The 16,845-nt window shown below is 36.8% G+C and overlaps 1 protein-coding gene across 1 annotated transcript in view; it reads right to left on the bottom strand.

The window, feature by feature from the left end:
• The window catches only part of RAB11A (RAB11A, member RAS oncogene family), a 23,426-nt gene that overhangs the window by 5,566 nt on the left and 1,015 nt on the right, over window positions 1–16,845 (bottom strand). Inside the window, 3 exon segments of the mRNA XM_005862068.2 lie at window positions 7,021–7,101; window positions 8,131–8,324; window positions 9,027–9,222. Coding sequence (XP_005862130.1) covers window positions 7,021–7,101; window positions 8,131–8,324; window positions 9,027–9,222 — 471 coding nt within the window.

Below are 16,845 nucleotides of genomic sequence, written 5' to 3'. Positions count from 1 at the left end.
CAACCCCCTGATCGGCCCTGCTCTGTGCGTGACAGGGGGCGATGCCGCAACTTCCCTATCGACCCTGCCTTGAGTGTGACAGGAGGCGGTGCCCCAACCCCCCAATCGGTTGTACCCTGAGCGTGACTAGGGGTGGCATCGCAACCTCCCGATCCGCCCTGCTCTGTGCATGACAGGGGACAGCGCCCCAACTCCCCAATCGGCCCTGCTCTGAGCCCAACCAGGGGCTGCACCTAGGGATTGGGCCTGCCCTCTGCCACCCGGAAGCAGGCCTAAGCCAGCAGGTCATTATCTCCTGAGGGGTCCCAGACTGCGAGAGGGCACAGGACGGGCTGAGGGACACCCCCCCTCCCCCGCCCCCCCGAGTGCACAAATTTTTGTGCACTGGGCCTCTAGTAAAGTTATAAAAGAAAGTGGAATTGTGTTTTCAAAATGCTCCTAGAACATGTCAACCAACTGCAATATGAACATCATTTGGATTATAATTTGAAGTGTAAAAAAAAGCTTAAGATAGGAAATTTTAATATTGTTTGGATAATAAATGATAATAAGAAACTACTGCCAATTCATAAGTGATTTTGTTGTTACGGGCTTAAGTCCTAATCTTTCAGATATACCTCATAAAATGTTTACAAATGAAATGATGTAATACCTGGGATTTGATTCAAAATAATGGTGGGGGGAGAAGGTGGAGGAAAGATTAGCCATAATGATGGCTGACAACTACATGGGAGTTCATGATACTATTCTACTTTTACTATGTTGGAAACTTTCCATAACAAAATGTTAAAGAGAAAGAAATGTACAAACTGAATTAATACATTTTCTCCAAATTAAAAACTAATTTTCCTAAAGCTGAACAGCAAGCTGTACTGCTAGTCAACTGAATACATAAACTAACAGAAACACTGACAACTAGTGTGCCCTTTTTTAAGATTTAAGGGGGAAGGGAGTGGTACTAAAATTTATGTTTGAGAAGAAGGTTGACACTGGTTCAAAGCTTAAGAAGCATCAAGAGAAAAAATAGATTACAATAAAGACTACTGACTAGAATTTTTTAAAAACAAGGCCAACAAAGGATATGGAGTCTTCATTTAGATTATTTTCATTGAAAAGGGATGGGACCAGAGTGTGTCAAAGGTAAAAAGAAAGATAGTCATTCAATCAGACTAGTGGCTAAGGAATAAATGTAATCATCAATTTACTGTAAAACTATATCATTCATTCTTTTTAAAAATATATATATTTTTATTGATTTCAGAGAGGAGGAGAGAGGGAGAGAGAGATAGAAACATCAATGATGAGAAAGAATCATCAATCAGCTGCTTCCTACACACCCCCCTACTGAGGATCGAGCTTGCAACCTGAGCATGTGCCCTGACCAGGAATCAAACCGTGACCTCCTGGTTCATAGGTCAACCCTCAACAACTGAGCTGGGCTATACTATTCATTATTCTTTGCGTTTTCTCTCTAATCCCAAACTGGATGGCTGGTTCTTTTTCAAGTGCAAATGAATAAATGTGACCCTCTACAAATTTTAACTTCTCAACAAGTTATATTAAACATTACATTAGGAGAACCAAAACAAAAAATATTTTAGAGGTTCTTACATGAAAAGCAAATACTGGATGGGAGGAAAAGGAAGAATTCCAGAGAACATCGAAAGTTAAATAATTAAAGAGATCTTATTACAAAGCAAGAATTTTGAGCAGTGCTGTATAACTGCCTACAAGTACTGTATACTGTTTTGTAGAAATGGATTAATTTTTCATTTGCTGTAGTCACCAAAAAAATACCTGCTAATAAAAATAAGGCAATAAATCAAGAGGAAAATATTGGTCAGAAAATTAGGAGATAATCTCGTTTAGAAACAAACGTATGTGATACATCAATTCCTGTGCAGCCTCTTTTCAAGATGTCCAAAGAATAGGTAAGGTTAGAAAGAAAAGGAATTCTGCTTTACCTTTCTTATATAAGAATATCTTATCAACCTAAATATGAAGTAAAACATTAATATAAGACAGCTTTAAATATAAACAGATAAAGTTAAATAAAAAAGACATATATCTATTTCTACTCTAATGGAAGTATGGATCAAGTTGCAGAGTAAATTCTAAGGAAGTCAAATGCCACTGTTCCAAATTGGGGAACAAAAAGAGCTAAAATTCTTCAATGACAAGAATTGTGAAAATAGCACAGGCCTGAGTTATTCCACTAGAGCCTAGATCAGAATTTTTTAGGTGTTCTTCAAGCCCAATGCTCACCAAGTAAGTTTCTCAAAGGTCAAAAAATGCTCCAATTTAATTACTGACACATATTTAAAAGTTGCCACATTGCAAGAACAAAGCTACTACGCCTAAATAAGAGATTCTCACTACTCTAGTAAAATTACAGAAGCTTCCCCCACCCCCACCCACCCATCTGCAGGGGATACAGTGCAAAACCCCAAGTGGATGCCTAAAACCACAGATAGTGCCTAATCCTATATATACTATGTTTCTTCCTATACATACAAACCTTTTCACCAAATGGAAGTACTTTTTACAGGTTAAGTTCTCTTTGGTATATCTATTAGAATCATCTACTAGCATTACTACTCTTGTGCTTTGGGGCCATTATTAAGCAAAATAAGGGTTACTTGAACACAGAATTGCTATATAGTCATCTGATAACCAAGAGGGCTACTAAGTGACTAATGAGTAGGCTAGTGTGTACAGCAGGAAACACAGGACAAAGGGGTGATTGAGGTCCTGGACAGGATGGAGTGGAAGGACACAAGATTTCACCACACTACTCAAAACGGTGTGTAATTTAAAACTTACAAATTGTTTATTTCTGGAACTTAATATTTTTGGACCACACTTGACTGTGGGTAACTAAAACTGAGGAAAGTAAAACTGCAGATAAGGGGAGACTACTGTAATGCCTGAAAACTCTCACTCCACTTTTAAGTCAATATGCTAAGTGAATTAAAATCCTTTCAACCACAAAAAGATTTAGTCTTCATACTAAAAAGATGACTTGTACTTAGTAATTTAACGTAGAAACCTGACAGATATCACCTTAACCAAGTGACCAAAGTTAACGTCACTAGTAATGAATAAAACAAACCAGTATCATGAGCCTCCGAATATCATGCACTAAGCACTTTTGTGATGTTCCTGCTAAAAATACATAACCTGAACTTAATCACGAGGAAACAGTAGACAAAAACCCAAATTTATTAACTGTATCCTTCAAAAAAATTACAATATAGAAAAGACTGACAAACTGTTTCAGGTTAGTAGAAACTAAAGAGATACAACAGCCCTAACCGGTTTGGCTCAGTGGATAGAGCGTCAGCCTGCGAACTCAAGGGTCCCGGGTTCGATTCCGGTCAGGGGCATGTACCTTGGTTGCAGACACATCACCAGTAGGGAGTGTGCAGGAGGCAGCTGATAAATGTTTCTCTCTCATTGATGTTTCTAACTCTCTATCCCTCTCCCTTTCTCTCTGTAAAAAATCAATAAAATATATATTTAAAAAAAAGAGAGAGATACAACAGCGAAATACAATGTGTGATCTAAGTCCAGACTTTATTTTGCTAATAATTGGAACAACTGGCAAAATCTGAATAAGGTCTGTAGTTAAACACTGATCTTTAAAGTTACTACTTAACTCTAACTTTGAGAATTATACTACGGTTACAAAAGAGAATGTTCTTGTTTTTACAATAAAAAGTACTTAAGCAAAAACTATTTTTTTCTTACAGCAACATCAATATACAATGTAAATATGGGTAATATGGGTGAAGGGTATTTGCCAATTCTTTTACTATGATTGTAACTGTTCTTTAAGTTTGAAATTATCAAAATTCAAAGTTAAAAGAAAAAAATAAGACCATGGAAAGTATTATTGATATATACTAATATTTCAATATATAATTTTAAAATTAAAAGGCTATTTTTTCTTTTGTTTAAATATATATATTTTATTGTTGATAGTATTATAGATGTCTCCCATTCCCCCCCCTTTTCTTTTACACCACTCAGTCCAGCCCCTACTCACCTCCCCACCCAGGACTTCACCACAGTATTGTCTGTGCTCCTCTCAGCCCCTAACCATCCCCCCAGGTCTTCACCCCCCTATTGCCTGTGTCCATGAGCTAAAAAACTATTTTTTTCTTATAGCAACATCAATATACAATGTAAATGCTCCCTTAATTCTGTTAACATTTAAGGTGAATTAAGCTTAATGAGTATTTTTCTCTTTCCTGTTTCTTTCAATGCATTAATCCTCCTACTGGTAAAAAAAAATAAAGTTTCAAACAAACATCCTAACACTTGCAAAACAGCACAGATGTCTGCTGCCATATGCAGTGATCTCTGATCCCACAGATGAACACTGAGATTTATGCAGGAAGTTGAGGAATTAGTGAATATAGAGAGGAAAAGTGGTAGCAAGTGAAGCTAAAGTCTTGTTTGTTTTCAAGCAATAACAAAAGTTTAATCTAGAGTAAATTATAAGAAAAATAGCCAGATGTTCTTCATCTTTAAGGACAAAACAGCTCCATTTTAAGTATATATCACTGTTTATGACTAGCTCAGGTTTAAGTAGATTATAAGTTCAATGTCACAAATGATGCATACAATAGTCCACAGCAGATGGAAGACTTGGTCTCACCTTTACTTAATATCAGAATAAATGGGCCAGAAATTGGATCAGGATAAATGGGCTAGAATTATAGCAGAGGAGATGCAATTGGACAAAAAAAATATCCCAACAACAAGGACTGACTAAAAAGTTTTTCAAGTGACATTTTTAGAGGCCTTGAGACTCAGACCTTCAAGATGACTTTTTTTCTCTTTCCTGTTTCTCTTTCCTTATTTTAAGACACTATAAATCTAAGAACCAGAGAGATTCAGTGACCTTAGTTATAGAGGGAGTGGGAGCAAATAGTTAAAAAGTAGAAGCCTACCCTCCTAGGTCTAAAATTAGTATTAGTCTACATACTGAGTCAATAGAATCCACTTAAGTGGTTATAAAGGAAAAAGTAGGATTTACAGATATACTGCATATTTAACCAAATCTTGCCTGTTTGAAATGATCTGCAAAGAAACCACACAAGATTCTAAATGAAAGCTACTATATTCCAAAGACTATCCAACCCCAGCACCAGTTCTTTTAGTTACTATTTTTTAAAAATATATATATTTTTCTTGATTTCAGAGAGGAAAGGAGAGGGAAAGAGAGATAGAAACATCAATGATGAGAGGGAATCACTGATCAGCTGCCTCCTCCACTGGGGATTGAACCTGCAACCCAGGCATGTGCCCTGGGCTGGAGTCGAACCTGGGACCTTTCAGTCCATAGGCTGATGCTCTAGCCACTGAGCCAAACCAGCCAGGGCTAGTTACTATTTTTTGATAACAGAAAAGAATTCTAATAAGATAGGTATACAAATCACCAATATTTAGTTTTTTTAGTTAAATTTTTTCATACCTTAATTGCTATTTAGCTACTAATTTATCAAATGTTCACTATGTACCAGGAATAGCTAAGTATTTTATATGCACGAACTCATGTACGCATTTTGGAGTCTAGAGTAGATGTCTCAGTGACAGGCAATTCTTTTCTATGGATTACAGAGACAAAAACCTTGAAGTCACAACCTAACAGTCGAGGCAAATCGTATCACAGGTGTTTGTTATAAATTCAGACTCTCACCAAAAAGAAAATAACAGAACTCCCCAAAACATATTTAAATTTTACAGACAAAAAAAAAAAAAAAAGTAAGGCCTAAAAAGATTAAGTAACTTACCTAAGATTATAGAGCTAATAAGTGGAGGAGCCAGACTAGAACCCAAGTCAGGCTTCCAAGTCCATGCTTTTAAATCCTAGGTCTATTCCCTACTTTTTAGAGTAAAATAAGACATTTAAAAGTTAAAACCTGTTTACATCTAATACAAGTGCTGCATACAAAGAATCTTGTTACATTATAATTGAAAACATTTATTTAACCATTTATCCATATAGACTTTTTTAGAACAAGACTATCCTATGTATTAAAACTAGTGAGCTCTTGCCCAGCTCAGTGGTTAACCGTCCACCTATGAACCAGGAGGTCATGGTTTGATTCTGTGGTCAGGGCACATGCCAGGGGTTGCGGGCTGGATTCCCAGTGCAGGGTGTGCAAGAGACAGCCAATCAATGATTCTCTCTCATCATCGATGTCTCTCTCTCTCTCTCTCTCTCTCTCTCTCTCTCACCTTTCCTCTATGAAATCAATAAAAAATATATTTAAAAACAAATAACTAGCAAGTTCTTAAAAGTAACATATAATTTTAAAGTATTTAAAACAACCTATCGAAATATTTATTAAAGGATTAAGATTAATAAAGACAAGGTAAATATGAGTCATCACAAATAAAATGCCTTCTTATACTTGAGGTTGACCTGGTCTGCATATCCACATTCCAAAACAGCATGAACTTTGTTCCTTCCCCACTACTTAACTTTTCTATATGCAATAACTGGCTGATTTTTTCCACAGGTGACACTCTGCTTCTTCTACAATATATCATGAGAGAATTTTACTTTTTGTTTTTCATTTAAATTTTTAAGAACATATTTTTCCCTAGCTGCTTCTATAACACACATCAGAACCTAGAATGCCTTTACTTTACTGAATTTCAATAAGGCATTTATTATATCTTTCCATAGCCAGGATTTCAATATTTATCTTAGAAAGTACAGTTAAGCATTACTCTGTGACCATGAATTATAGAATACATGGATAATAATAGAAGTGAACAAATAATTTTCAAAGTATTTTCCCACTATAAACCAGAGAAATTAGAATGATTAAAGTTCAACAAGCAAAAGTTGTAACTAATTTTATAGCTCTTGTTCTAGTAGCTCTCTAAAATGATAAGTCATTCTCAGAGAATGTGACAGTTTGTTTTCCCAATTAATTTGTTTAAATTATCTCCCTAAAACTTTTATTTCCCACTGGTATAATCTGAAAATGCAAGTCTTACCTGTCAGAATTGTCTGAAAAGCAGCTTCTACATTTGTAGAGTCTAGAGCTGATGTCTCAATGAATGACAAACCATTCTTTTCTGTGGGGAGACGCAAAAACTTCAGTTTTGTGCAAAGTTAATACAAGAGATGTAATACACTCAAGGCTTTAAATGGAAATATAAAAGACCTTTCCTTTCCTTTTTTAAAAATTAATTTTAGAGAGAGAGGAAGGGGGAGAGGGAGAGAGAAATAATTGATTTGTTGTTCCACTTCCCCAACTTCTTGGCAATAAGGATACCATTCTTGGCAATAAAGGATACTTACACTTTAGTAGATTAAAATTAAACATAAGAAATTTTTACTGGGTTCATTAAAATAAATACTTGGTATACCTAAATACTACCACAAGAATGATAACACTACTCAAAATATAGTAAATTATCAAATATCCTGCTACTTCTGTCCCTTATGGTCCTTTAACCACACAGCTATGGTATAAACAAGGATGGGTATATAAGATTCACTTAGAATTCTGTAACTATATTATTTGAAATAAAGCTTCTTGCCTGGAAAACCAAAAATCGGCATAATCACTAGTGGAGGCTCACAACCTTCACTAGCCAAGAATGTACAATGTTGCCTTCTGGTAGAATGCCCTTTCAGAACAGTGGCAAGAGATAGGTAGACCCCCTGTAAAGCTTAAAAAGTTTTAATTCCTAAGCAGCTGAATGCCTATGATCCTTGACACTCCCTGGTCTACTACTTTTCAGACCCACATAGAGCAGCCTTGGTAAACACAAAAACATAATGGAAAAAGAAACAAGAATACAGAATAGATTTCATCTACCCTTTCCAGGAGAGAAAAGGAGACAGTATTTATATTCAATTTTTGGCAGCAAAAACTCAAAATACTATAGTGTTTTAATGACTCAAAATTAAGCAAAAGAGCCCAACAGTCATCATATACTTTAAAACAACAATCCTTGCTGAGCATTCACTATTTATTCATGTTAACTTTTCTGAAACTACTGTAACTGATTAACCTCATTGGAAGGGTTATCAAAACTGAAAATATGACAGTAAGAAATACAGAATCACTGTAATAACATGAAACTCATATCACTAACCTGCAAAAGGTCTTGCTTCATCTGTAGGAACTGCCCTGAGATGACGCAAATCACTCTTATTGCCCACAAGCATGATAACAATGTTACTATCAGCATGATCTCTCAGTTCTTTCAGCCATCGCTCTACATTTTCATATGTGAGATGTTTAGCAATGTCATAAACCAACAAGGCACCTACAGCTCCACGATAGTATCTGAAAACAGAAACATATGTAACTATTAGAAAACAACCACAAAATAGAAGGAAACACTAGGAAGAACTAAATATATGGGTTATATATATTTTAATATGTTTTTACTGATTTTAGAGAGAGAGGAATGGAGATGAAGAGGGAGAGAGAGAGAACATCAATTGGTTGCCGCCTGCACACCACCTACTGGGATCCCACAACCCAGGCATGTGCTCCAACCAGGAATTGAACCAACCTTTTGGTGCATGGGAGGAACAACTCAACCAACTAAGCCACACTGGCTAGGGCATGGATTATATATTTTTAAAAACACATTTATAAATAAATTTCAAAATCCTAATACTGGCATTCTTTTTTTTCTTTTTTAATATATTTTATTGACTTTCCACAGAGAGGAAGGGAGAGAGACAGAGAGTCAGAAACATCGATGAGAGAGAAACATCGACCAGCTGCCTCCTGCACATCTCCCACTGTGGATGTGCCCGCAACCAAGGCACATGCCCTTGACCGGAATCGAACCTGGGACCTTTCAGTCCGCAGGCCGACGCTCCATCCACTGAGCCAAACCGGTTTCGGCAATACTGGCATTCTTAAAAGGGGAAAAAAACCTTTTCTGATAATAAAAGTCAGCTAATTAACTTAATGGCAACCAATTCACTTGATGGCAGCCTATTTCACAGAACTTAAAAAACTATTGAGACTTACGCTGATGTTATAGCTCGATATCGCTCTTGCCCAGCCGTGTCCCATATCTGTGCCTTTATTGTTTTTCCATCAACCTGGATGCTTCTTGTTGCAAACTCTACTCCAATGGTGCTCCTGCTTTCAAGATTAAACTCATTTCAAGTAAATCGAGACAGGAGATTACTCTTTCCAACACCAGAATCTCCGATAAGGACAACTGAAAAGACAAAGAACTTTATCTAAGATGAATGAGACAAGCACACCACCTTACAACAGTAATTTTCAAGCGGTGTGTCACAAAAATTTTTTAAACATGCAATACCTGACTATTTAGCCAGAAGCACTGACTTCTTTTCCTTTAGATTATTAAATAAAAGAATGATACCACAACAACAGCCATCCAGTGTGAATGAATCAAAATTATACCTATTTTTCTGTCAAATTGACAAAAATATAGGAGGATATATTTTTGGTGTGCCGCAGAATTTTAGTAGTTTGTGTGTGCCATGAGATGAAAAAGGTTGAAATTTGCTGCCTTAGAAGGTAACTTGAAAGATAAATCCTAAACCAAATGAATAATTTGTGACTCTAACTTGTCTCAGACATGAAAAATAACAAAGGATATTAGTTGGTGGTATAGAGAGAAAAAATGAATATAATGTTCTTGGTTTCTTCAAAGAGTAGGTGTGACCTCAGGACTCACACCTGGGCAAAATGAAACACATTTAACATATGAGGCATCAGGTTTATAAACTTTGCCACCCAGATCACAGAAACAACATTTGCATTTAACAGATTGGCAGGAAACGAGAGACTCCTCCAAAAACAAACACTCCATCCACTAAGTTTAACAGGGAGCCTAGGAAGCTGTCTAATAATTCTGAGTCAACAGGGAACATACACTTTCACTTACCACTTCATGATTTGTTTAAAAAACAGGTTTTGTTTTTTAAAATTGATTGATTGATTGTAAGAGAAAGAGAAACATCAATTTGTTGTTCCACTTCTTTATGCACTCATTGGCTGCTTCCTGTATGTGCCCTGTACTAAGATTGAACCTACATACAACCTTGGAGTATAGGGACAACGTTCTAACCAACTGAGCTATCCAGCCAGGGCTTTAAAACAGGCTTTGATTAGATAAAATCATTTCCTATAATTACTATTTAGGAGACAATTTATTTATTAACTAATAAACACACGGGGATTCTTTTCACCCAAGGCAATATTCCCCTTAAGAATTTCAAAAACAATGGGGATATAGGCAGTTAAATTATTTTAAAGCATGTCTATCAAAATTTAAAGAACAAAATGAGTTCACTGATTTACAGGATCTGAGCCTGATAAAACTTTTTTCCTTTGTAAAAATGTTATAGGCATTTCAGGAAATATTATACTTATTCCTATTGTGAACTACTAATGCTTCTTACTAGCTAATCTAGACACCAGGACTAGAAAATCAAATATGCAAAAATAACACCAAATAAAACCATGCCTTACTAAAGAAATTGGGATTTGGTGGAATGGACAGGGAGTGGGGAAGAATGTAAAAACTGAGAGGCAAAAAATAAAATAAAATGATATAAATAAAGTAAAATAAAATAAAATAAATAATAAAATAAAATAAACTGAGAGGCAGCCCTAGCCGTTTTTGCTCAGTGGATAGAGCAAAAATATATATACTGGACTAATTTTTTTTTAACTTTCTTATTTATTGAGTTGAAAGAGAAAAAAGAAACACCAAAAAATATATATTTTTTGTAAATAAAAATATATTTAAACAAAAAACTGAGAGGCAGGTGTGGCTTAGTGATTGAGCATCGATACATGAACCAGGAGGTCACAGTTCAATTCCTGGTCAGGGCACATGCCCAGGTTGCAAGTTCAATTCTCAGTAGGGGGTGTGCAGCTGATTAATGATTCTCATCACTGATGTTTTTCTCTCTCTCCCTCTCCCTTCCGCTTTCTGAAATCAATAAAAAATATTATTTTTTTTTAACTGTGAGAGTTCACTGCATTCTGGTCAGAGGGTGAAGAGAATCCATTATGCATTCCTTTCCTGCCATAAGAGTGGATAAAAGCTAGCCTCTGGGCAGTCTTGGAGGGAGTATATTATCAAATGCATATCTTTCTGGTTTCCTTTATCAGCTGATTCAGCAAGAAATCATCCAGGCAGCAGTGATTCCATGCAGCCCAAGGAGTTATTTCTAGCTATATAGTCAAGTAGAGGTGGCAAATACCACAGATATTATAATAAATGCCTTAAAGTGGGTACCAAAGAATATACTAAGGTTATGAAAGTAACATACAATACACTTCCAATTTTATAGGAAGGTTGGTTGATATGTTAGTTTCCAAGGTCCACCATTCTGGACGTGAGATCAAATCCCAATTTCAGTAATAGAGTCTACCCTCTTAATAGGATACTCACTATTGCCTCTCAGTGAAAGAGGCTGAGTGTTCTGCAGAGGAAACCTCCTTTGAATCATTTTTGGTCCCACACTTGCACTGAGGTATAAAAGCCTCACTTTAAGTGTTAATAGGAAATAAAAGAAACCCAAAAGGTTAACCATTTCTATTTCATAGGCACTCAAATATCAATCAGTAATTCAGGAGCCAAAGAGCAAGACATCTAGAATGATAACACCTTTAGAAAATAAAAAAAACACCATCTCCCTCCCACAAAAACTCTAGCCCTTTAAAGTTTTTTATTTCTTCCCTTTTGACCTCCACTTTAACTAATAACTATGTTCATTGTCTCCCCATCCTCAAATCTTTATGCCATCATAAAGTAAGTTAGTGAGGGCATTTTTCCCCTCAATGTAAACAATTAACATTATGAAAAATAGCACCTTTAGCTAAAAATAATTCAAGACTTATAAATGCTTTATACAGTATAAAATAGTTATCTCAACGAGACATAGACAAGATTGCTAGAATTAAGATTAGCAACTTGTTAAAGGATTATATCTTAAATTACAACAGAAGATAATGTTTAAGCATAGTGCTGCCAAGATGATGCTGAGAAATGACACAATAAGGAAAGCTGCTTCTATTCAGTTACCAAATGAGAAACCTAACTAAGAAGTAAACATTTAGAAAAAAAAAAAAAAAAAAAAAAAAAAGATTTTTAGTAAGAATAGATTAAATTATCTAAGCAACAGGAGAGAACTCATTGGCTATGATTTAAAAATCAAACCAAAGCCCTAGCCAGTTTGGCTCATTGAATAGAGCTTTGGCCTGCGGACTGAAGGGTCCTGGGTTCAATTCTGGTCAAGGGCATATGCCTGGGTTGCGGGCTCCATCCCCAGTAGGGGGGGGGTGCAGAAGGCAGCCAATCTATGATTCTCTCTCATCATTGATGTTTATGTTTCTATCTCTCTCTCCCTCTGCCTTCCTCTTTGAAATCAATAAAAGTATATTTTAAAAAATTTTCATGGACTCAAACTTAATTTCTAATTAGTTTCTTTCATTAAGATGGTAATATTTAATTGCATTTTTTAAATGTAACACACAATATGATCACACTACACAGTTCAAGAAAGGAATTTGCAGTGACTTTCCTATTTTCCATAACTGGTATCTTAGGTTAAAAGTACTTTGAACATTCTATAACTATAGCCATCATCATAGATATAAAAGCTTAATATGCTAAGTGTCTTACCCAGCCGTGGGCAAACTATGGCCCGCGGGCCGGATCCGGCCCCTTTGAAATGAATAAAATTAAAAAAAAAAAAAGACCGTACCCTTTTATGTAATGATGTTTACTTTGAATTTATATTAGTTCACACAAACACTCCATCCATGCTTTTGTTCCGGCCCTCCGGTCCAGTTTAAGAACCCATTGTGGCCCTCGAGTCAAAAAGTTTGCCCACCCCTGGTCTAACCCATCAGTCAACCAGTTGCTATGATGTGCACTGACCATCAGGGGGCAGATGCTCCAACTGGTAGGTTAGCTTGCTGCTGGGGTCTGGCCAATCTGGACTGGGCGAGACAGGCCAGACATGCCCTGGAGCCCTCCCATGGTCGCTCCCTGGCTAGCCAACCTCCCACGATCCCTCCCAGGCCGGATTGAGAGAGGGCACAAGCCAAGCCGAAAGACTCCACCGGTGCACGAATCCATGCACCAGGCCTCTAGTAAAATATATAAACATAAATAACAGCATCTACATATGAAACAACTATAGCATTTCTAAAATAGCCTGACAGTATTTATTACCACTTGGTTAACCTTATCTGCTGAATTTTAAGTATCATCTCTAACCCTAAAACTGAATTTGGTTCAATATATATCAAATATTAGGCAGCTAAATACCATAAAACATATTATACATATTAATTATATTAAGTAATTAAAATTTCCACCTATTCAACCACATTTAGTTTTATACACTCCGTTGAAAACTAATATACTGGACTAATTTTTTTTTTTTATTGAGTTGAAAGAGAAAAAAGAAACATCAATTTGTTGCTCCCCTTATTTATGCATTCATTGGTTGATTCTTGTATGTGCCCTGACTGGGGATCAAACCCACAATGTTGGTGTATCAAGACAATGCTCTAACCAACTGAACTATCCAGCCAGGCTCAACTAAAATTTAATTCAACAAATCAATCATAGTATTATCAGATCTGTAAGTTATCACCTGAAGAAAAAAGTGATAGTTTTCATACTGGCTTTTATAAATAAACTTGGAGATCTTTCTACTCTTCAAACTACAGAATGGGGCAAAAGTAGGTTTACACTTGTGAGTATTCAAAACAGTTTATTCTTATAATTTACTAGAGGCCCAGTGCACGACATTCATGCACTTGAAAGGCGGGGAGTCCCTCGGCCCAGCCTGCGCCCTCTCACAGTCCGGGACCCCACAGGGAGCGGGCCTAAGCCGTCAATCCTTAGCACTGGAGTGGAGGCGGCGAGAGAGGCTCCTGCGACCACACCAGCGCTCGCCAGCCATGAGCCTGGCTTCTGGAGCCCACTGACCACTAGGGGGCAACTGCTACATTGAGCATTGTCCCCCTGGTGGTCAGTGCACGTCATAGCAACCAGTCATTCTGATGTTCAGTCGATTTGCATATTAGGGTTTTATTATATAGGATTAGTTATTGTATTATTTCCCATATGAACAAATGTAAACCTACTTTTGCCTCATCCTGTATATTCATAGTACCTCACCAAAAGAATCTTCATAAGGCTGAAATCTAGACATGTTTTCCAGACTCAGCAGAATCTGAGTTGCTCAATCAAAAATTTTGAAAGAAAACTACCAAGATGCAAGAAAGCAAAGTTCCTATGATCATTTCTACTGATAATTAGCTGATAATTATTACTGACCTACAATGAGATTAAAAAGAAAATGGTGTAGACTAAGTAATCCAGGTATTTTCAGAAAATAAGACTGAGTTGATTGGTGTCTACCACAATATTTGTAAATAGGAACTATGGTTGATGCTTATTTCACTTATGTGTTCCACAGGGCCTTAACCACACTGTGGTTTAAAATAAAAAGTCAAGTTTTTAAAAATAAAATCAATCACCTATCAAAAGTCTTAATATTAAGTTTAACTAAAGAGTAATGTTCAGCCCTAACTGGTTTGGCTCAGTGGATAGAGCATCGGCCTGCGGACTGAAGGGTCCCAGGTTCGATCGGTCAAGGGCATGTACCTTGGTTGCGATCGATGTTTCTAACTCTCTATCCCTCTCCCTTCCTCTCTGTAAAAAATCAATAAAATATATATTTTTTAAAAAGAGTAATGTTCAAGAACAAATACATAATTCAGATTAACTGTCCTGCTCTCCCCACATTTGGATCACCCTATACTAATCAAAATACAGCTTCTTTTTTTTTTTAATTGATTTTAGAGAGAAAGGAAGGGACTAGGAAGGAGGTAAGGAGGGAGAAACATCGATTGGCTGCCTCCCATACTTGCCCAACCAAGGTATGTGCCCTGACCAGAATCTGGTTTTCAGTGTAGAGAGCCAGGACAATACCTCTTCATTTTTAATTGGTTAGAGTTACAAACTAACTTCCATTTCCTCAACTATTAAGTTTGCTAGGTAAGTCTTCCTCCAAGTAGAGAGCTGCAGCCTATCTCATGTCTAGAATGAACCATTTTAAAATAAAATTATTATTAATTCATTTTGAATAATAATTGTATAAATAAGAATTTGGCTAAATAATCAGCACTGAAATAAATAAAAAAGTGACTCATATCCTGTAAGAACTTTAAGTGGAAATCCTTCTCAGCAGAATTTTTTAAACACTCTACCTTAAACAGCAAAATATACAGCAAAATGAAACCATACCCCATGGAAACAAAGTACTTTAGAAGTTCCTAGTTTTAAGTTTCCTTACTAATATTTAAATGCTCTTATATTTATAAAGATTTATGGTTAAAAAAAAAAAACCTGACAAGATCACAGTAACTTCTTTCACATTATTACCATTTATTGAGTCCTCACAGAAACTAAAATTTTATAACCAGTCCCATTTAATTCTCACAACAGTCCTGAGAGGTACATACTGTTCCTTTTTATAAATGAGGGAACTGACGCTAAAAAAGTTAACTTTCTCAAGGTCACAAAACAGATTTAAGACCTGAGTCAGGATTTGAATGGGCCTCTGTGACTCCAAAGCCCTGTGCTCTCAATCATTGTTAGTAGGATGTTCTAAGCCCAAAATTAAGTTCAAATTCCTTAAGCCAACCCAGGATAATATTCTTAGTGAAAAAGAAATGGCTTCTATAAACCAACATTTAGGTTCCAAACCAAACAGAAGAAATACTCTGATAGTCTATCTTGTTCTGAATTAATTACTTCAAAGGTAGCTAGCTGCTCACTGTCACGGCACCTCATTAAAAAAATATATATTTTTTAAATTCTCCCTTTAATAGCTAAATTCATGTCCAGGGTCTCACTTAAGTAATTTCACCTATCTCAGATGACTTCAACAAACAGTATATAAAATGCATTAGGTACCCTCTTCTTGTAAATGACTTTCCACTTTTGGGGGGGGGGGAGCAGGGAGTAGATACTGAACATATTCACCCCGTATAATAGAATATTCTGGCCCAGAGGATCAAGTGGTGATAAGGGCATCATCAGCTAGTATGCCGAGATTTGCAAAGTAGTGGTAAAGTACAGAAATGTTACCTGCTGCATTTGGTCAATCATTCTTCCTTAGCACCCAATTGCAAAGTCAGACACTGTCACCGTGCTTAACACTCTTTCTAAACTCCACCCTCCACTGTAAAGCTTTAACAGCAATGGCTTCTCCCTCCCTGGTAATGATCTTTGTTCAGCATCATAACCACTGATGGCTGCCCTCCTAATTCAGGAGCAAAGAAAGGACGTCAGAGAGAGAGCCCATTCACTGAACAAAACAAAACAAAACAAAAAGCATTTACTGTACTCTTTTCTCATTGAAAACTGTATCCTTTATCTCTGTTGATTAAAAAAAAAACACACACAACTATTTGGATTCTTTCCGGACTAACCAATAAGCAATTGTTTCTACCCACTCCTCACCCTCCAATATGTGTTGTCTTATAATAAATATTTAATTCGACCGAAGGGCACACAACTTCTCCCCGCCGCCCACTTTTTGGGAAAGGTCTGGAGCCAGCGAGGACTCTTCCCTTCCTGCTCCAAAAACAGGTTGGATCCTCCCAGCGCTGCAGCAGGAAGCGGCCAGTCCATGGCGATAAAGGCAGCTCGCATTTGTGCAGCGCACAGCCTTTCCTGCCCGGGAACCGGGCCTGCAGGTCTGGCAGGGATAACAGCCACCACCCATCCGCAACCCCTTCCCGCGAGCGGAGTCAGAGTCACCCGGGCCGGGCC

Source organism: Myotis brandtii, unplaced genomic scaffold (assembly GCF_000412655.1).
Source record: "Myotis brandtii unplaced genomic scaffold, ASM41265v1 scaffold160, whole genome shotgun sequence".
NCBI lineage: Eukaryota > Metazoa > Chordata > Mammalia > Chiroptera > Vespertilionidae > Myotis > Myotis brandtii.
This window is presented reverse-complemented; position numbering and strand designations above follow the sequence as displayed.